The sequence below is a fragment of the Sturnira hondurensis genome, unplaced genomic scaffold (genome assembly GCF_014824575.4).
Source record: "Sturnira hondurensis isolate 20B ecotype Veracruz unplaced genomic scaffold, ASM1482457v3 Scaffold0010128, whole genome shotgun sequence".
Classification (NCBI taxonomy): Eukaryota; Metazoa; Chordata; class Mammalia; order Chiroptera; family Phyllostomidae; genus Sturnira; species Sturnira hondurensis.
Window position 1 is genome coordinate 34,134,195 of NW_028082759.1, and position 22,577 is coordinate 34,156,771.

General features: G+C 38.3%; 1 protein-coding gene across 2 annotated transcripts in view; it reads right to left on the reverse strand.

Annotated features, from left to right (window-relative positions):
• The window catches only part of ARFGEF1 (ARF guanine nucleotide exchange factor 1), a 107,842-nt gene extending 85,483 nt beyond the window's left edge, over positions 1-22,359 (reverse strand). For both annotated transcript variants that reach the window (XR_005068300.1, XM_037058675.1), the window contains exon 1: positions 22,086-22,359. Coding sequence is in view for 1 of the 2 variants with exons in the window: in XM_037058675.1 (XP_036914570.1) it covers positions 22,086-22,209 (124 nt within the window). In the remaining variant the exon portion in view is untranslated. The remainder of the gene's footprint in view (positions 1-22,085) is intronic.
• Positions 22,360-22,577: the final 218 nt, after the last annotated feature.

Below are 22,577 nucleotides of genomic sequence, written 5' to 3' on the forward strand. Positions count from 1 at the left end.
AGGACTCGGAGGCCTTGTCCTACCCAACTCCCAAGGCCTAAGGCTCTGTTGGCAGCAACCATCCTGGGCCTGTGTTGTGTCCATATTTTAAAAAACATCTCTCAAGGACTTCAGGTCAAGGTGGAGGAGGGGGCCAGAGACATACAGGGAGAAACTGAGTTGTGTGGACTCAAGGAACTGAATGAGAACTTCGACAGAGATAGCAAGCATAAAAAAAGGACATAAAAGCCATTAAAAAAAAGAACTAGTCAGAAATGAAGAATACAGTAACAGAAATGAAAAAACACACTAAAAGGAATCAGTGACAGATTAGAGAAATAGAGGACTGAATCAGTAATTTGCAGAACATAGTAGCAAAAAACAACCAATCAACGCAGAAAAGGAAAAAATTTACAAATGAGAATAATTTAAGGAACCTCTGGGACAACATCAAGTGTACCAATATCTGCATCATAGGGGTACCAAATAAGAGAGCAAGGGATTGAGAACCTATTTGAAAAGACAATGGCTAAAAACTTCCCTAAGCTGGTGAAGGGAAAACAAAAAAACAAACACAAAAACAGAAGTCTAGGAAGTACAGGGAGTCTCAAACAAGATGTCAAAGAGGCCCACATGGACACATCATAATTAAAATGGCAAAGGTTAAAACCAAAAAGAGAATCTTGAAAGCAGCAAGAGAAAGACAGATACCTACATGACGGCTCCCAGAAAAACTGTCAGCTGATTTCTCAGAAGAAATTTCTCAGGCCAGAAGGGAATAACTCAACAAATATTCAATGATGAAAAGCAAGGACATACAATCATTAGTACTCTACCCAGGAAGGCTATCATTTAAAACTGAAGGAAAAATGAAGAGCTTCCCAGACAAGAAAAAGCTTAAGAAGTTAATTACCACCAAATCAGGATTACAGAGATGTTAAAAGAACTTCTTCAGGAAGAGAGAAACAAATATGAATAATAAAATGAAAATAACTACACGTAAATAAATTAAATGCTCCCATCAAAGACAGGGTAGCTGAATGGATAATAACACCATACATACACTGTCTACAAAAAACAACAACAACTGAGACTTCCGGCTAAGATGGAGGTGTGGGTAGATACACTATGCCTCCTCACACAACCAAAAGAAGGACAACAACAAATTTAAAAACAAAAAACAACCAGAAATGACAGAATTGAACTGTATGGAAGTCTGATAACCAAGGAGTTAAAGAAAAAACATCCTGGTAGGCTCCAGACTGTTAGGAGGGATGGAGATGGGCAACCGTGCAGAGAGGACTCACAGCAAGGTGGCAGCTGAAGGACCAGGGTGGGCAAGGTGGCAGCTAGTGGACTGGGTAAAGTAGCAGCGGGCAGAGCAGTTGGTCCCATATTTGCATGCAGATAAACCCAGAGGAACAACTGGGGAGTGAGACAGACTGCACAATCCAGGGTTCCGGAATGGGGAAATAAAGCCTCAAAACCTCTGACTGAAAAGACCTGTGGGGGTTAAGGTGGCAGGCAAAACCTCCCAGCCTCACAGGAGAGTTCCATTGGAGAAATCCACAGGGTCCCAGAATGAACACAAACCCACCCATTCGGGAATCAGCACCAGAAGGGTCCAATTTGCTTGTGGGTAGCAGAGGAAGTGACTGAAAGCTGGCAGAGGAGTGAACAAGTGGCACCGTTCCTCTTAGAACTCTCCCCCACATACAGTGTCACAACACAGCAACATGGTTTGCCCCACCCTGGCCAATACCTAAGGCTCTGCCCCTCACTACATTACAGGCCCACTGAGACAACAACAACAACAAAAATGGCCCAAATCAAAGAACACATCAAAGCTCCAGAAAATATACAACTAAGTGATGAAGAGGTACTCAATCTACCAGATGCAGAGTTCAAAATACTGGTAATCAGGATGCTGACAGAATTGGTTAACTATGATTGCAAAATAGAGAAAAAACTAAAGGCTATGAAAAGTGAAATAAAGGCAAATGTACAGGGAACCAACAGTGACAGGAAGGAAACTGGGACTCAAATCAACGGTTTGGACCAGAAGGAAGAAATAAACATTTAACCAGAAAAGAATGAAGAAACAAGAATTCAAAGAAATGAGGAGAGACTTAGGAACCTCTGGGACGACTTTAAATGTTCCAACATTTGAATTATAGGGGTATCAGAAGGAGAAGAGGAAGAGCAAGAAATCAAAAACTTATTTGAAAAAGTAACAAAGGAGAACTTCCTTAATCTGGCAAAGGAAATAGACTTCCAGGAAGTCCAGGAAGCCCAGCAAGTCCCAAAGAAGTTGGACCCCAGGAAGCACACAGCAAGGCACACCATTACTACATTACTGAAGATTAAAGAGAAGGAGAGAATCTTAAAAGCAGCAAGAGTAAAGGAGATAGTTACCTATACCTACAAAGGAGTTCTCATAAGATTTTCAGCTGATGTCTCAAAAGAAAGCTTATAGGCAAGAAGGGGCTGGAAAGAAGTGTTCCAAGTCATGAAAGGCAAGAACCTACATCCAAGATTACTCTATCCTGCAAAGCTTTCATTTAGAATGGAAGGGCAGATAAATGCTCTTCCAGATAAGGTCAAGTTAAAGGAGGTCACCATCACCAACCCCTTATTATATGGAATGTTAAAGGGAATTATCTAAGAAAAAGATCAGAAATATGAACAGTAAAATGAAAACAAACTCACAACTATCAACAAATGAACCTAAAAAAATATGAAAACAAAAACAAACTAAGCAAACAACTAGAACAGGAACAGAACCACAGAAATGGAGATCACATGGAGGGTTATCTGTGAGGAAGAAGAGAAGGAATGAGGGAAAAGGTACAGGGAATAAGTAGCATGAATGGTAGGTGTAGAAAATAGACACGGGGAGGTTAAGAATAGTATAGGAAATATAGAAGCCAAAGAATTACAGATATGACCCAAGGACATGAACTAAGGGGGGGTGGGGGTGGGAGAAGGTGTACAGGGTGGAAGGGAATAAAGGGTGGAAACTGGGACAACTGTAATAGCATAATCAATAAAATATGTTTTTAAAAAACAAACACATGAAAAGACACACACAGAACAAAAGTAAAGGACTGAAAAGGATATTTGATGCAAATGAACACAAAAAGGTAGGGCTAACAATAGTTATATTGACCAAAAAAAAGACTTTAAAAACAAAGGCTATAATAACAGACAAAGAAGGATACTACCTAATGATAAAGGGAGTGATCCAACAAGAGGATAACCCATGTAAACATTTATGAACCCAACATAGGAACACCTAAATATACAAAGCAAATATTGATGGACATAAAGGGAGAGGTCAACAGTAACACAGTCATAGTAGAGAACTTTAACATCCTATAGATATTAATGGATAGATTTTCCAGACAGAAAAATCAACAAGGAAACATCATCAACCTTACTTGAAAAATTAGACCAGGTGGATTTAAATTACACTTTTAGAATATTTCATCCCAAAGCAGCAGAATATACATTCTTTTCAAGTGCAAGGGGCATAGTTTCCAAGATAGACCACTTGTGAGGCTACAAAACAAGTCTCAATGAATTTAAGATTGAAACCATATTAAGCATCTTCCCTGACCATAATATGAAATATGAAATCAGTTACAAAAATATCCCCCTGAAAAACCCACAAACAAATGAAGGCTAAACAACATGTTCCTAAACAATAAATGGGTTGACAGCGAGATCAAAGAAGAAATCAAAAGATTCCCTGAGACAAATGAAAATGAAAATACAACCATCCAAAATCTTTGAGACACAGTGAAGCACTCCTAAGAGGGATGTTCTTACCAATACAGGACTACCTCAATACACGAAAAATTTCAAATAATAGGTTGAACCTTATATCTAAATAACTAGGAGGGGGAAAAAACCAGCAAACAAAGCCTAAGTAAGAGGAAGGAAATAACAGTGGTAAGAGTGGAAATAAAATAGTCTAAAGAAAATTTCCAAAGATGAATGAACCCCAGAGCCGATTCCTTAAAACTATGAAGATTAAAAAACTTTTAACTAGTCTCACCAAGAAAAGAGAGAGAGGACTCAAATAAATAAAATTGGAAATCAAATAGGAAAAGTAATAGCAGACTCCATAGGAATACAAAGGAATATAAGAAAATACCACAATCAGTTGTATGCTAACAAACTGGACATCAGGAAGAAATGGATTAATTCCTAGAAACATACAATTTTCCAAAACCGAGTAAAGAAGAAACAGAGAATCTGAACAGACTGATTACAACCAATGAAATCAAACCAGTAAATAAAAGAATCAACAAATCAAAGTCCTGGATCAGATAGTTTCACCAAACATTCAAAGAAGTAACACCTATCCTTCTCAAACTAGTCCAAAAAATTCAGGTCAGCATTATCCTGATTCCAAAAGCAGACAGAAAAATTACAAAAAAAAAAGGAAGGGTATTATGGGCCAATGTATCTGATGAACACAGATACAAAGAACCTCAACAAAGTATCAGCAAACCAAATTCAGCAATACATTTTTTAAAATCACATGTCACGATCAAGTGGAATTTATTCCTGGAATGTAAGACTGGTACAATATCCACAAATAAATTAATGTGGGTGGTACACCATATAAACAAAATAAAAGATAAAAATCATATTGTCCTATCAATAAATGCAGATAAACTATTTCACAAAATTGAGCACAATTTATTATAAAAACTTGCAGCAAAGCAGGAGTAAGGGAAACATACACGACAAACCCACAGCTAACATGACAGTCAACAAAGAAAAACTAAAAGCATTTTCCTTAATATCAGAAATAAGACAAGGATGTCTACTTTCACCACTTTTATTCAACATAATATCAGAATCCTAACCACAGCAATCAAAAAGGGAAAAAAAAGTATCTAAATTGGAAAAGAAGTAAAACTGTCATTTGCAGATGACATGATACTGAATTTACAGAAATAATCCTAAAGATTCTACAAAAACACTACTATAACTGATAAAATGATTTAGGTAACAGAGAAGAAAACAAAATAAATATTCAGAAATTGGTTGCACCTTAACACACAATGTGTTATCAGGAAAAGATTAAACAATCCCATTTACAACTATACCAAAATAACCCCTAGGAATAAATTTAATCAAGGAAGTAGAAGGCCTATACTCAGATAATGATAAGATGCTGAAGAAACTGAAGAAGATACAAATAAATGGAAGTACATAGTGTGTTCATGGATACAAAAAATTAACATCATTAAAATGCCCATACTACCCAAAGTAATCTATAGATTTAATGCTGTGCCTATCAAAATACCAATGAAATTTTTCACAGAACTACAACAATTAAAAGTTACATGGAACCACAAAAGACCCCTGAATAGCCAAAGCAATCTTGAGAAAAAAGAACAAAGTTGTAAGTCTCATGCTACCTAATATCAAACTATACTAAAAGGCTACAGTAATCAAAACAGCATGGTACTGGCATAAACAGAGACAAAGATAAATGCTACAGAAGAGAGAGTCCAGAAATAAACCCCTGACTATATGAACAATTAATATACGACAAAGGAGTGAAGTACACATAATGGGGTAAAAGCAGTCTCTTTATTAGACACCGTTGGGAAAACTGGACAGATACATGCAAAATAAATGGCACTAGACCACATGCTTACACCACACACAAGAATAAACTCAAAATGGCTTCAAGACTTAATGTAAGATTTGAAACCATAAAAACCTAGAAGAAAACACAGGCAGTAAGCTGACAATTCCCTTAGCAGTAGGATAGATGTCCTCAGGCAAAGGAAGTAAAACAAAAAATGAATAACGGGACTACATCAAATTAAAAGTTTTGGCACAGCAAAGGAGGCCATCAACAAAATGAAAAGACAACTCACTGATTGGGAGAAGATACTCACCGATGACACATCCCATAAGGGATGTATCAACCCCCAAAACACAAACAAACCTAATTAAAAAATGGGAGAAGAATCTTACATTCTCCATACAGATGGCCAACAGACATAGAAAAAGATGCTCAAAAAGATGCAAATTAAAATCACAATGAGATGCCACCCCACACCTGTCAGAAAGGCTATCACCATAAATCAACAAACAACAAGTGCTACAAAGATACAGAGAAAAGGGAACCCTGGTGCACTGTTGGTAGAAATGCAAATGGTTCAGCCACTATGGAAAACAGCATGGAGGTTCCACAAAATTTAAAAATAGAACTACCTTATAACCCAGCAATTCCACTTCTGGGTGTAAGATGTCTGTCCAGAAGGTATCTAGCCATGTAATATGAAAAATAAAAACATTTATTGAAGATAATAGGATACAAGAAACACTGTACTTAGGACAATGACGCCTCAGTCCCCTTTAAAGTAGGCCCCTTGGGACCTCACACAGTTCTCCCAATTGCCACTACCTGCCCTGTCATATTTTCTTGAACCTCATTGATGATCTGAAATCTCTTCCCCTTTCAGAGTTGATTTTAGCTTTGGAAAAAGCCAGAACTCACAGGACACTAACTGGGCTGTAGGGGGTCTGAGACACTTTGATGATTAGTTGTTTCACCAAAAAACTCTGCATTAAACCTGAGGCATGAGCAGGTGCACTGTCATGATGAAGCTGCCAATCACCAACTACCCATAGCTGCGGACTTGTGAATCAAACACTTTCCGTGGAGGAATGTTCAAGCTTAATGCAAAATTTGATGCAGATTCACTGCCCTACTTATTCAGTCATTTTGAATGCGACAGCCACACAGTACACGTTCATTCAATGGCGTCTACTGCCCCCAATGACTAGTACTAAGTTGTCATTGTTCATACATGCACATTCCAGTCACTCTCCTTGGCTGCCAGGTTACATCAATTCATGCACACCATTCTCACTACATTAACAATGGCTGGACTTTTCCTGGAAAGACTACATACACACACATGTGGGTATATGTGTTTATGCATATATACATGCATGCATATACATATATACACATACATGCATATCCAAAGAAATCCAAAACACTAGTTCAAAAAGATGCATGCATCCCTACGCTCACCACAGCACTCTTTACAATAGCCAAGATATAGAAGCAACCACCTAAGTGTCCATCAATAGATGACTGTATAAAGAAGATATAATATATAGACACAACGGAATATTACTTGACCATAAAATGGAATGAATTTTTATCCTTTGTGACAATATGGATAGATCTAGAGGTTCTTATGCTAAGCAAAATAAGTCAGATAGAGAAAGACAACTACCACGTTTCACTTATATGTGGAATGAACAACAAAATAAACAAACAAAACAGACTCATAGATAGAGAGAACAAACTGACGATTGACAGATTGGAAGGTGGGGGTAGATAGGTGAAAAAGATGAAGGGATTAAGCACATATTGGTAGTTACAAAACAGTCACAGGGATGTAAAGTATAGCATAGATAATATAGTCAATAATATTGTAATAACTGTGTATGGTACCAGGTAGGTAACCGTTATCAGAGGGATCACATCATAAGTTATAACTGTTGAATCATGATGTTGTACAACTGAAACTAATAGAAAATAATACTGAACATCAACTGTAATTACAAACTTTAAAAAATAATTTACCTTCCATTCCAGACTTTATGCATAAAATACAAAATAAAAACCTTCACTGGATTCAGATCAAGTGCCAGTCTAATGACACTAAAGTATTAAATACAGGAAAAATCAAAGTTTAAAAAACCTCACTAAGTGAAAATGAGCATCTAGAGAAATGGATTTCATGGATTATGAAAACGATCTTTTAACAGAACTTAATATTTAGATACAAAAAAATGCAGTAGCTATTCACTATTAACAACTTGCAGTGACTACAGTGAAAACCAACAATAACACTTACTCTAAGTGTTAACATTCTTGGTAATTAGTCAGACATCTCACAGATTCTGTTCAATATAAGATATAAAGAAGGAGCAGTGATGGAGACATGGCAAGAACTGCACTGTAAGTCAGGGCTTTGGGTTGTATTTCAGGACAATGATTCAATCAATCATGCCTATGTAATGGAACTGCAACAAAAACTCTGGACATTCAAAGCTGAGGTAAGCTTTCCTCGTTGGTGATACATGAGTATGTGGATCCGGAGAGAGTGAGGCATCCTTTGACATGAAAGCTTTGCATTTGAGCTCTCCTAGACTTTGCCCAATGGGTCTCTTAGATGGTCCTGATTTGTATTCTTTATAATAAAACTGTAATGCCAAGTATAGCACTCTCCTGAGTTCTTTTAGTTATTGTAACAAACCTCGGGAGATAATGAGAACCCTGGATTTACAGCAAGTTGGTCAGAAGGGTGGGTGGCCTGGACACTCTGGGGCTTGGGGCTGGCATCTAAAATGAGCACAGTTTTGTTATGGAAGATTGTGCCCTAAACTTGTCAAATGTGAGTTGACCCCAGGTAGTTAAGTATCAGAAATGCATTGCATGAACAAAGGCAGTATAGTAAAAGAAAATACAGATGAATAGCACTCATGAATATGAATGCAAAAATCCTCAACAAAACATTAGCAAACAGAATCCAGCAACCTCTAAAAAGAATCATATTCCGAAGATGCAAGGCTAATTCAATATTCAAAAAAAATCACCAATGTAACCCACCATGTAAACAGGCTAAGGAAGAGAAAAATCACATGATAGTGTCAACTGATGCAGAAAAAAAATGCATCTAACAAAATTCAACATCCATTCTTGATAAAAACTCTCAGAAACCGAGTAATAGAAAGGGACTTTCTCAACTTTTAAGATTAGCTACAAAAGCAATAAGTTAACACCAAACTTAACAGTGAAAAACTGAATGATTTTCCCCAAGATCAGGAACAAGGCACAAGTATCTACTCACACTATTTCTATTAAACTTTTCATTGAATGTCTCAGTCAGTGCAACAGGCAAGCAAAAGAAATAAGGCACATAGATTACAAAGAAATAAAACTGTCCTTATTTACAGATGACATGACTAAGAAAAAACTTCCCATGAAATCTAGAAGAAAAACTCTCAGAACTTCTAAGTACATTTAACAAGGTTTTAACATATATATACAAAATATGATGAAATTTCTATATATTATCAATAAACAATTGGAAAGCAAAACTTCAAAAAAAACCAGTATTTTTATCATCGTTCCGGCCCAAATGAAATTCTTACATGTAAACCTAACAAAACACACACAAAATGTGTACTGAAGAAATCAAAGAAGAACTAAACAACAGGAGAGACATACCATATTCATGAATTAGAAGACTCAATACAATAAAGATGTCAATTCTGAAATTTATCTCCAAATTTAACCGACTGCCAATCACAATTCAAGCAGAATTTTCTGTATGTAGATAAGGGGGATTTTAAAATTTACAAGGAAAAGCAACGTAACTAGAATAGACAAAATAATTATGATAAAGAATGAAGAGGGAGGAAACACAATATCCCATTTTAAGACTTTAAAGTTAGTAATTAAAACAATGTGGTACTGGAGAAGGAATAGACACAGAAACCACTAATGAATAGAGTCCACTACAAACCACAGAAATATAACCCACTGATTTTTTTATAAAGGTGCAAAGGCAATTCAATGAAAAAAAAGGACAGATATTCAAAAAAAGTTAATAAATTGGACTATATCAAGATTAAAAACTTTTGTTCTGAAAAAGGCACTATTAAGATAATGAAAAGGGCCCTGGCTGGTATGGCTTAGTTGGTTGGGCACTGCCCTGCAAATAGAAAGGTTGAGGGTTCAATTCCCAGTCAGGGGATATACCTAGGTTGTGGGTTTGGTCCCCGGTCAGGGCATGTATGAAAGTCAACCAATTAATGTTTTTCTCTCTTATAAATGCTTTTCTCTCCCTCTCCCACCCCTCTCTCTAAGATCAATAAGCATGTCCTCAGGTGAAGATAAAAAATTTCAAAAAGAAAGTGAAAAGGTAAGCTACAGAAAATACTTGCAAATCACATATCTGACAAAGGACTTGTGTGTGTATTAAATATACACATTTTAAAATTCTTAAAACCCAACAGTATGAAAACAACCAAATTTTTAAATGAGCAAATGACTTAAGACACCTCACCAATGGGATATATGCATGGCAAACAAATACCTGAAAACATATTCAACACCATTAGTCATCAAGAAAATGCAAATGAAAACCACAATTATATACTATCCATCTATTAAAACAGTTTAAAAATAGTTAAGACAGAGACACCAGCAGGAGTTGGTAAGGATGTGGAGCAAATGGAACTCTCAGACATCAATGGTGAGAATGTAAAATGGTATAGCCACTCTGCATGTTTATTATAGTTATACTACCATATGCCCAGCAATTCCCACTCCTCAGTTACCTAACCTAGAGAATGAAAACTTAAATTCAAATAAAGATCTATGCATGAATCTTTACAATAGCTCTAGTCATACTGCCAAAAAAACTAAAATGAGTCAAATGTCCTTCAGTAGGTAACAGATAATCTGCAGTACCTCCACATAATAGAATGTTATTCAGCAGTAAAAAGGAACAGACAATTAATACATGCAACAACTTAGATGAATCCCAAAGACATGCCAAGTGAAAGAAACCTGGCTCAAGTGCTTACATAATAGATGATTTAATGTCTATGACATTCTCAAAAAGATAAAATTATGGTGACATAGAACAAAGCAGTGATTGCCAGGGGTTAGAAATGGGGAGAAGGGTGTGACTATAGAGAGTTATCAAAAGACTTCTGGCCAAGATGGAGGCATAGGTAGACACATTATGCCTCCTCACAACAAAAATTTAGAAACAAAAAACCAACCAGAACTGATAGAAAATTGAACGGTATAGAAGTCCAACAATCAAGGAGTTAAAATAGACACATTCATCCAGACTGGTAGGCGGGGTAGAGTTGGGCTGCCAGGTGGAGAGGGGTCGCAGCAAAAAAAAAAAAAAAAAAGGCACTGCCTTGCAGACCTGGGCGTGCAAAATGGCAGTGGGTGGACCCTGAGCGCACAGGTGGTGGTGGGCAGACCCCAGGCACGGGGTGGCAGTGAGCAGACCCAGCAAGGCCCGAAAGGCGGCTGGCTGACCAGGCGGTCACACATTCAGGTGAAACTTGGGAGCAAGACAGACCACGCTACCCAGGGCTCCAGATAGGGGAAATAAAGCCTAAAAATACCAACTGAAAACACCTGTGGGGGTTGAGGTGTCGAGACTTTCAAACAGGAGAGTTCACTGAAGAAACCCACAGGGACCTAGAAGTACACAAGCCCACCCACACAGAAATCAGAACCAGAAGAGCCCAGTTTGCTTGGGGGAAGTGGCAGAAGGGACTGAAATGCAAGAGCGAGCAAATCAAGTGCCACTGTTCCCTCTCTGACCCTGCCCCACATACAGCAAATGGGTTGCCCCGCCCTGGTGAACACACCTAAGCCTCAGCCCCTCACTAAGTATCAGGCGAGACAAGACAAAAAAAATGGCCGAAATGGAAGAACAGATCAAAGCTCCAGAAAAAATACAACTGAGTGATGAAGAGATAGCCAACCTATCAGATGCACAGTTCAAAGCACTGGTGATTAGGATGCTCACAGAACTGGTTAAATTTGGTCGCAAACTAGATGAAAAAATGAAGGCTATGCTAAGTGAAATGAAGGAAAATGTACAGGGAACCAATTGTGATGGGAATAAAACTGAGACTCAAATCAATGGAGTGGACCAGAAGGAAGAAAGAAACAATCAAACAGAAAAGAATGAAGAAACAAGAATTCAAAAAAAAAAAATGAGGAGAGGCTTAGGAACCTACAGGACATCTTTAAACATTCCAACATCCAAATTATAGGGGTACAAGAAGGAGAAGAGGAAGAGCAACAAGTGGAAAAGTTATTTGAAAAAACAATAAAAGAGAACTTCCCCATTATGGCTAAGAAAATGGTCTTCCAGGAAGTCCAGAAAGCTCAGAGAGTCCCAAAGAAGGTGGACCCAAGGAGGAACACACCAAGGCACATCATAATTACATTGCCCAAGATTAAAATGAAAGAGAAAATTCTTGAAGCAGCCAGAGATAAGGGGACAGTCACCTACAAATTAGTTCCCATAAAACTGTCAGCTGATTCTTCAAAAGAGATCTTACAGGCAAGAAGGGCCTGGAAAGAAGTATTCCAAGTCATGAAAGGCAAGGACCTACATCCAAGATTGCTCTATCCAGCAAAGCTTTCATTTAGAATGGAAGGGCAGATAAAGTGCTTCTCAGATAAGGTCAAGTTCAAGGAGTTCATCATCACCAAGGCCTTATTTTATGAAATGTTAAAGGAACTTATAAAAAAAGAAGATAAAAAATATGCACAGTAAAAATACAGCAAACTCATAGTTATTAACAACCACACCTAAAACAAAAGCAAACTAAGCAAACAGCTAGATCAGGAGTGGAGCCACAGAAATGGAAATCACATGGAGGATTAGCAACAGAGGAGTGGGAGGAGGGGCGGGGGAGGTACAGAGAATAAGTAGCATAGAGGGTAGATAGAAAATAGACAGGGGGTAGGGCAAGAATAGTATGGGAAATGTAAAAGCTAAAGAATTTATGACACATGGACATGAACTAACGGGAGGGGGGATGTGGGTGGCAGAGGGTGTGCAGGCTGGAGGGGAATGAAATGGGACTGTAATAGCATAATCAATAAAATATATTTTTAAAAAAGTTTGCAAACCATTTTGGAAATGTTTAATCAGTCACAGCACCTGCTCCATACACTGGACAAATCTTTTTTTTGCATTTCAGTTGCATTTTTACCTTCCTTGAAATAATAAAACATAATCTGCCAAAATGTTGTACATTTCCTTCCATTTTTAACATTAAAATGGCTACACAAAAATTCACCAAATTTAATGTTTTTTTAAATGCACTCTGATCAGCTGTCACAATACAATATAACAAAATTGTTTCAAATGAAGTTAAATACAGCTAAACACTACTAGAGCCATCTTATGAGAAAAACCAAATGAATTTTTTGGCCAACCCTAAGCACATAGGGTTGTTTTAAGGATTAACCGAGATAAAGCCAATAAAGTACTTTATTGGCACAGAACTTAGCATACAGTAAAAACTGATAAATGTCTATTTCTCTCCTACTATTGCCTTAGAAATTAAATAGCTCAAAAATGTTTAAAAGATTTTATTTATTTTTAGAGAGACAGTAGGGGAGGGAGAGAAACACTGATGGGAGAGAGAGATATCAATCACCACTTGTATGCACCCTGACTGGGGACCAAATCTGCAACCCAGGCATGTGCCATAACTAGGAATCGAACCAGCAACCTTTCACTTTGCAAGAAAATGCCCAAACAACTGAGTCACACTGGTTAGGGATACATAGCTCTTTTTTTTTTGAAGAGCATGTGTTCATGTATGTTTATGTGTGTAGAATAAAGTTTGTAAAAAAAAAACCTCAAGAAGTTAACAATGTTTCAATGAAATAACACTTCATATTAACCAAGATGGCTAAATTAAAAAAGACAGACAATAACAAATGTTGTCTGGCAAGGACCTATAAGAAATCCCGATACATTGCTGGTGGGAATGTAAAATAGTACAGCCACTTGGGAAACAACTTAGTTTCTTAAAAATTTATTCACAAATTTATCATATGAGCCAGCAATTCCATTCCTAGGGATCTATACAAAAGAGATAAAAATTTAGGTCCACATAAAGACTTACACACAAATATTCATAGCAGCATTATTCATTCAGCCCAAAGGTCCATCATCTGGGAATAAATAAGCAAAATGTGGTACCTCCACCCTATGGAATACTACTTAGTAATAAAAAATGAAATACTGACACACAAACCTTAAAAAACATTATGCTAAGTGAAAGAAGCCAGATACAAAAGGCAACATATGTATGACTATGCATACACGAAAAGTCCAGACAAGAAGGCAAATGTAGACATACAAAGTAGATTACTGGATGCCTAGAGCTGGAGATTAACTGTAACTATAAATGGGCAACAAGAATTTATTGGAAAATGGGCAGTTACGGGTCTTACTAGGATGATGGAAATGTTCTCAAACTGGATTATGGTGATGGCTGTGTAACTCAATGACTTTAGTAAAAAATAATTACACTTAAAATGAGCAGATTTTATAGCACATATATTATAGTTCAATAAAGTTATTGTTTTATAAAATTAACAATGGTTATCTCTACTTAATAATGCTGTGGGTGATTTCTTTCCCCCAATTTACCTTTTGAAATGGTCTGGAAAAAGGATCTATTTAAAAAAATAAACTGCCAAGTTTACTGGACTTACGTATCATTAAAAGTAAACAGGCCCTGGCCAGGTAGCTCATTTGGGTAGAGCACTGTCCTGATACGCCACAGATGTGGGTCTGATCCCTGTCAGGGCACATATGAAAATCAACTAATTAATTAATAAATAAGGGGAACACCAAATCAATGCTTTTCTCTCTCTCTATGCTAATGATTCCTAAATTATATTTCTAGGTTAGAACTCTCTTCTAAACTCCATATTCTTTTATCTGTTCATTAATATCTCTGTACAATGTCTCAAACTTGTATCTATAATTCGATTTTCTTACTTTTGTTTTTTATAGGGGGGGAGGAGAGGGGGATAGAGAGGGAGAGAAATATCAATATGAGAGAAAAACATTGATCAGCTAGCTGCCTCTGGTTTGAGCCTGGACTGAGGACTGAGTCTGCATCCTAGGCATGTGCCCTGAATGGAATCAAATTTGCTACCTGTTGCTTTGCAGACAATGCCCAACCAACTAAGCCACGCCAGCCAGGGCCCACACGAAGTTTTCCTAAGATACCGGCAGAGGTGTTGCGATATAAATTATTTTAAAGGCTGTCTTTCACAACCTTTTCTGAATGAGAAGATAACATAAGCTATATAGAATAATGTAGCTTTATCAAGTCTAAATCTAAGCAAAAGAAAATATCTAAAATAGAACACAAAACTTTTGAATATTTGGAGTCAGGACTCTTTTTTTAAAGAAGTTTTTAAAAAGACTCATGGATACTAAAGCCTCAGAATAACTGCTTTTGAGAATTTTTAAACAGAGACCAGCCAAAGAGAACATTTGATTGTTGAAACATAAATGAGCATACCTTGTAGAAGTTACCAGTTTGGGTCCTGACCACCATGATATAAAGTGAGTATCTCAGTAAACAGAGTCACATGAATTTTTTGGTTTCCCAGTGTGTATAAAATTTATGTTTACACCGTACCATAGTCTATTAAGTGATCAACAGCATTATGTAAAAATGCATACACTTTATTTAAAAAATACTGATTGCTAAAAAATGCTAATCTTCATTCATCTGGGCCTTCAGCAGATCATAATCTTTTTGGCAGCATTAACTTGCCTGATGCAGGGCTATCACAAACCTTAGAGTTGTAAGAGACGCAGTATTTGTGAAGTGCAATAAAGCAAAACCCAATAAAATTGTATATTCTACAAATGTAAGCTCAAATAGAGCAAACCAGTTCTGAAAAGTTAGGATGAAAGGAACTTTTATTAGTTTTCTAGAGCTGCCTTAACAAGTTACCACAAACTTGGCAGCCTAAAACCACTGAAATTTGCTCTCTCTCTCAGTTCTGGAGGCCCGAAGTCTGAATTCAAGGTGTCAGCAGGGCCATACTGTTTCTAAAGGCTCTAGAGAAGAATCCTTCCTTGCCTCTTCCTACCTTCTGGAGACTTTCGGGAGATCCTTGGCTTATGACACAGTAACCTTAATCTCTGCTTCATTTTCACACGGCCCTCTTCGTTTGTGTCTGTGTTCCTTCCTCTTTTTGTAAGGACACCAGTCTTTGGATGTAGGACCCACACTAAATCCAAAATGACTTCACCTTGAGATTCGTAGTAATTACATTTGTAAAGATCCTATCCCAGCAAGAAACCAGGCCAGTTGTGGACCATAAAATTAAAACCATGTAAAAGACTTGCTTCCTGAGGGAAAAAAACCTCAATTAAAAAAATACCCTGCCAATTCAAATTTGAAATTGTTTTGTGCATTCTCAGTAAAAGATATCCTATTATATCACAATCAGGAAATTCTATCATTAAAAAATTCTAAAATACACATAAAGAGATGGATGCAAATATTTTACTATATAAACTTATTTTCCCCAAACCATTTCTCTCCCAGTGTTCATCAACATCCCAGCAAATACTGTCTCCAACAACCCTGTATAACTTTGGCTACCAGACTGTGCCACACAACCAACCCATCTGCAAATTCTGTAGGCTTCTTTAAAGCCAATAATAACCAATGCTTATTCTCACTACCAGCAGTGTGGTCTAAATCACTACCATCTCTGGCCAAAATAAGCTTTTTAAAATGTCAATCTGCTGTCATTCCCCCTATACAAAACTTTCCAGTGGCTTCCGTCACAGATTAAATAAAATCCAAAGCCACCTCTTCTCCCCCTACTTCTCACTCTCCACACACAAACTTCCTTTCATTCCTGAATGTACCAAGCACATACCTATCCTGTTCACTGTTTGTTTCATCCAGGTATCTGAAGGGCTGAATCTTTCTTCAGTCACTTCTCTACTGAAATTACACCTCACAGAAAGACCTTTTCTGACCATCTTATCTAAAGTTGCATCCTCAGTCGTTTACCTTTTAACCTCCTGAACTTTTCCTTCAGATAATAATAATCGGACGATATATAGAGGTTGGCCAAAAAGTTTGTTTTAGCTTTTTCCATACAATGGTTCCAGTAGTGCTTAGTTGTCTTTATCTTCATTTGAAACAATTTTGTTAGATTGTATCATGACAGCTATTACATCAGAGCACACATCTGAAAAAATCTCATCAAAATTGGTGAATTTCTGTGTAGCCATTTTAATATCGAAGATTGAAGAAAATACACGTTTGACATATTATGCTTAATTATTTGAAGAAAGGTAAAAATGCAAATGAAATGCAAACAAACAAAATAGATTTGTGCAGTGTATGGAGCAGGTGCTGTGACTGACTGAATGTTTTCAAAATGGTATGTCAAGTTTCTTGGGCCATTGACATTTTGGCTAAGTGATTCTTTGCTGTGGGGCTGTCTCATGTACTGAAAGGTGTTTAGCAGCACCCCTGGCCTCTATCCGCTAGAAGCCAACAGTGGGAGATAGCCATCACACTCAAAATAATCCAAATTAATAAACTTATTGGTGAAAATGAAAATTTTTTTTTTATTTTACAGAATAAACTAAATGGACTTTTTGGCCAACCCAATATATTAGTTTGTTTTTTACTGCCAGACTCAACCCACTAGAAAGTAAATTCCATGAAAGCATGTTTGGGTCACTGTTACATGCCCAGTACTAAAGCAGTATCTGGCACATACTGCTCAGTTCAGCAAATATCTGAATGAAGAATATACCTAATTTTGATTGGCAACAACAATTTATTCATGCATTTTCCCCTTTTCAAATATCTTGTTCTCTGTTTCATAAAGAATATGACAAATATTTCCCCCAATTATTTCCCATTTACAATATACTTTCATTCTCCTTTGAAAAAACCATTACCAAGAGAAGTTTCTCTAGAAGTTCAATGTCATCAGGGGAAACAAGCAATTTCGTGCCATTGATGAGATGGAAAAGAAAGAGCTGGCAAGCAAACAGCTGGTCTCAATACCTCTCTTTCCAACTGCTTATTTCTGACTTTATTCTCTTCCCCACGGTGTCAACACTGCTTTCCCCAAACCCAGTAACTCTCATGGGGAAATCCTATCATCAGCAGTAAAGGCTATTTTGTCTGCTTTGCCTTTCATTCCCTTGAACGGAGTCCCACAGTAACTTCCAAGGAATAATGTTCCCTAGGGGTGCTAACAGTATTAGCAGATGATGAAAAGGGTGAAATAAATTGAGGGAAGACTTCCCTACATAAAACTGAGCAGGTTAATGTGTCTCCACAATGGAAAGTGTGACCCAAACTTATTTGTTTCAACTCAAACTTAATAGAATCTTTTCAGTCATTTCATTACATTCTTCTTTCCTAGCTATCTCAGAAGTTCTGAAAGCTTGGCTTACTGAAAACACCTTTTACATTAGACATTAAGGAAAGACTTGTTAATGGACTTAAGTTATAATTAAAATGTTCACAGTCTTCAGGGTATTATTTGGGAGTAAGTCATTATTTTTTCATAAATGGTGAAGTGACAAAAATTAATAAAATTACCAAAAGTAGCATAAGATGGGGGCCACAAGCACTTGAGTAATTTCCCCTCCATCCATCTATCCCTTTTTATTACCCCACTAACTAGAATAAGGGTGGGATTGGAGGGGCAGAAGGAAACAAGTTCTGTAAATTTTTGGCGTAAATATTACATTTACATTTCTGGGGGTGACTATCATTACAGGTGACATCCTCATAAATAAGATAATTAAGTCAGTAGGGCCAGTTTAGAATATAATGAATGAATGAATACCCTGACAGGGAAAAAAATCACTTTCCTAATAATTCCTCTTTTTCTCCATCATTCTCTGGAATCTCTGCAGGGAGTCCACCCTTAGCACTGCCCCAGCATTCCTCCCTGGCTGCTACAACCTTCCTGTCACCCTTCTCACTCCTGCTCTGTATCAGCACCAGCTTCCAGCCATGAATTTGCTCACCTAACATTTGCAGAATAGCTTCACAGATATCTATTGTTAGAATCGGGGTTGAGCTTGTCATACCCCTAACTTCAAAGAAACACCTAAAACCTAGAGGTGTTTGGAATATGGCTCAACTGCACCCTCCCCATGAGACAAACAATACTACCTTCAAGCAGATCCCACAACAATCCTAAATTCTTTGAAACTAAAAATAGCTCAGCTGTTGTCTCATCTGCCAGCAGATGGCCAGACTATTTTTAATTCAGGATTCTAGAAAGTAGGAATGGATCAGGCTAAGCTAGGGCAGCCTAGAAGGCCTTAACACTGCAGAGTTCAGGCGGTGATCACTGCAGAGCTGTAGTGGGCAGGTACCAAGAGAGGGCAACCTGGAGCTGTTCTTGGGCCTGTGGGCTTCATCCCGATGGCAACAACGTAGGTGTGAGTGTTCTGTTCTTTCCTTTTTTTTCTTTTTTAACCATTCCTTAAAGTCTGAAATGTAAGATAATTTGATAGAAGTTTTAAATAATCTGCATACCCTTTAAAGCTTTTGTTATTTTTCTTTTTGAAAATAAAAGTTCCTTTGTTTACTGATTTGAGAATAAATTTTGTTTTAATGAGTAAAAATATCCCCTAATCTAGGTAAAATTTCCTAAAAAGTGTACTTAAAAAAATAAAGTTTTCTTAAGAATATGCAATGAACTCTGAGCATTGCTTAGAGAAAACATTTTATAACTGGCCTTTGTATTAAAAGATAACTGAATTTTGAGTACCAGTGCTCTGAAATCTAATCACATGCCAACAGATTTTTAAAACACAGAGGATTTAAAAGTTAGACATTCTATATACTTCCTTGTTTACTGGCCATCTCCCTTTAGTTCCATAATAAGTGCTCAAAAAATGTTTAATGGAGAGAGGAGATGAATGCAGGCTGGTGTATTTAAAGGGTTGTAACACTCACCTCTATACTTCACTCACCAAACTCCTACCCACTTACAAAATAGAGAACAGGAATGACCAAACCAGGCCATTCCAGTTCACTTTCACATCCTGACTGATGGTCACACAGATTATCAAGAGACCAAAGTAGGCCAGATCCAGATCTCAATAATGAAAGGGGGAGGTCCATAAGTTTCCAGGGACAAAATATATTTGGGGATACTTTCTTATTGCAAGACAGTATACTTTCTGCAAAGATGAAATGGGTTATCCCTGTCATTTCATGTTTGTAATAATGTCGATACAGATGACTAGAAGGGAAGAAATCAAGTTCACTGGGGATTAACTACTGTGAGGTTGTTCAATGAGTCTGTAGGAGGCTAAACGTAACTTATGAAATGTGAGAAAAAGCCTTAAACATCTCAAATGCAAAATTACTCTGGTGCCTATCCCCTGCTTGGGTAGTCAAGATTCCTCATTACAAGCTTCTGCCAAATATATGGGAGGGGTAAAAAAGTAAAAACTGGCAAATCTGAAATAGACAATCCTCGTACAGCTCGTATACACACTACCAAGTAGTTCCTCCATCTAGAAATGGCACAGACCAAAACTATAAGCCATCTAGAGATGCCAATCAAGAATGGCAAGAATTCTCACTGCACAAGTTAATGGAACAGTACACCCACATTCATGGTGCATTAGAGGGGATGTATAATCTTATTAAGTTCAACAACCTAATTTTGCAGAGAAGGAAGTTAAGGCCCAGGAACTTGACTATTCTTCAATGCAACATCACTGGGATAAACCCAGGGTCCCAGATTCTACTTCTAATGAGCTCTCCATTAAAACACACTTCCTTATTATTAGCATTTTGGAGAGAATATATAAATACATGTACACACACAGATACATATGTACGCACATATACATACATACACACACACAGCACACTCCATTTCTTCAGTGTAATACTTATAATTTAGTATGTTAAAATATACTCTAACATGGAAAATATGATCTCAAAAAATAAAACTTTATTTTGAATCTCAAATGCTTTAACCTGGAAGTTATTCACAAACCTACATATAACAATTCTTTTAAAAATGCTAAAAATCATTCCTTTACTCATAACATCCTAATTTAATAATTACTGTTTTCGAGATCCAGTTATAAATTCAATTTTTACCAGTGTAAAATGTCTTCTCATATGCCTCGGTTTTTCCTTAGCTGCAAGAATAACAAAAGGTGAACTTCTGACCCATGAGGGGCAGAAAAACTAAACATAAGCCCACTATACTAGATTTTAAAAAAAATTTTAATGACATTTCTTCAGTAATGTTTTCCATGGCACCACTTTAATGGATCCAAAAAAGAAAAAGGGGGGGGGGGAATTAAGGCTTATTATAGCACGTTAAAAGTCATCTCCTTTTTATTAATAAGTAAAAGGCAAAGTTGCTTTTAATCTGTCTTAACTCTATTTTAGCACACATTTAAGTTATTCAGGATTTCTTCCCCTTTTGGGAGCTTTTTCCCCCAAAGCCCATTTAACAAGCTTAGATCCTCGTCAATTTGATCTAGTCTATTTGCAGTGCTATAAAATAAAATGTAAGCATTAGTAACTTATCTTTGTGTTAAATGTCCTGGTCTGTCCTTTTCACCTTTAATGGATACAACACATTTATTAGTGTCCCCCCGTAACAATTCCTCATCTGCCTGCCGTCACTCTAAGTATTGTTTGGATTTACCCCGCTGTGGGCTTCATTACACCGGAGCTTGTCCGTCTGAACTATAAATCACAATTCAAGCTAGAGAGCAGCTGCCAATGTCCAGACATGTGGCTAGTGGGTGTCATTGTCTTTTTCGCTGTCCCTATTTCAAGCCTCCCCCTGTCCTTTTCATGAAAGCCAGCTTCCTTTCCTTCCACACTCTTATATCACCACCCCGCACTCCTTAACCTCTGGTCTTGTTCTTCCAAGTCAGCCCAGTCAGATCCAACAGTACTCGGTTTTCCCTGTGGTGGAGGCGGAGAAATGTCAGAATAGGCTGCACCTCTTGCAAGCCCCTTCTCAAGACTGTCAACAAGGGAACAACTTCACAATCTTCCCAAAGTACCACGCCAAACGACAAAGTTACTGAAATTCAGGATACAGAACCCTTCCCACACCCGGTCTTGACAAATCGGCTCCACCTGAATTTCCAAGCTGCTAAACAACAGCTCGTTCCTGCTTTATGACAAAGGGTGATATCCTGGCCGCACTGCACATTCCACCCACCAAATCTCCTACTCTCAAGTTGGTGCCAAGCCCTGCTGCCTTCCCTGAGCCCAGCACACTGCCCTTCCTCCTCTACCTTGCCCCTGCCCCATTGGCAGCCGAGTTCCTGTCAACTCCAGACACAGAGCCAAGAGCTCCGCCAGGGCTGCCCAAGATCAGAGGCTGCGGCCAGTGGGAGCCCCCAGGCGTCCCCCTCTCCAGGCTGCCCGCCCCCACCCCCACCCCAGGCCTCCTCCCGGCTTACCTAGTGCCACCTCGCACGCTTTGCGCAGCTGGGAGTGATGCGCCTTCTTCACTTCCTTGTCGGCCAAAATCTTCTCCAGGGCCCGTGTCAGGAACATGTTCTTCGTCTTCTTCCCTTCATACATGGACGTAGAGAAGCAGGCTGCGGCTCTTCAGACCTGCGGCTCCCAGCGGCTAGACGGGAGGAGGAGGAGGGGGAAGGGGAGAAGAGAAAGGAGAGGGGGTGGAGGTAGGGGAGAGGAGGCGTGGAGGGCAGCGGCTGGGGCAGGAAGGGGCGGGCAGGACCAGCCACGGTGGGGGTCAGCGGGCAGGTCTTCACCACCCCAGAGACGTCGCCCCTGGAGGGCCGTACCGCAGGACCTCTGCTTCTCCCAGCCGGGGTGTCGCTTTCCGGCCACCCCCCTCACTGGCGCCTCCAGCCAGGAGGCAGCGAGGGAGCCCAGCCCCGGCGGCCGTCTGCTGGGGGCCGAGAAACGTGACGGCGGTGGCTCAG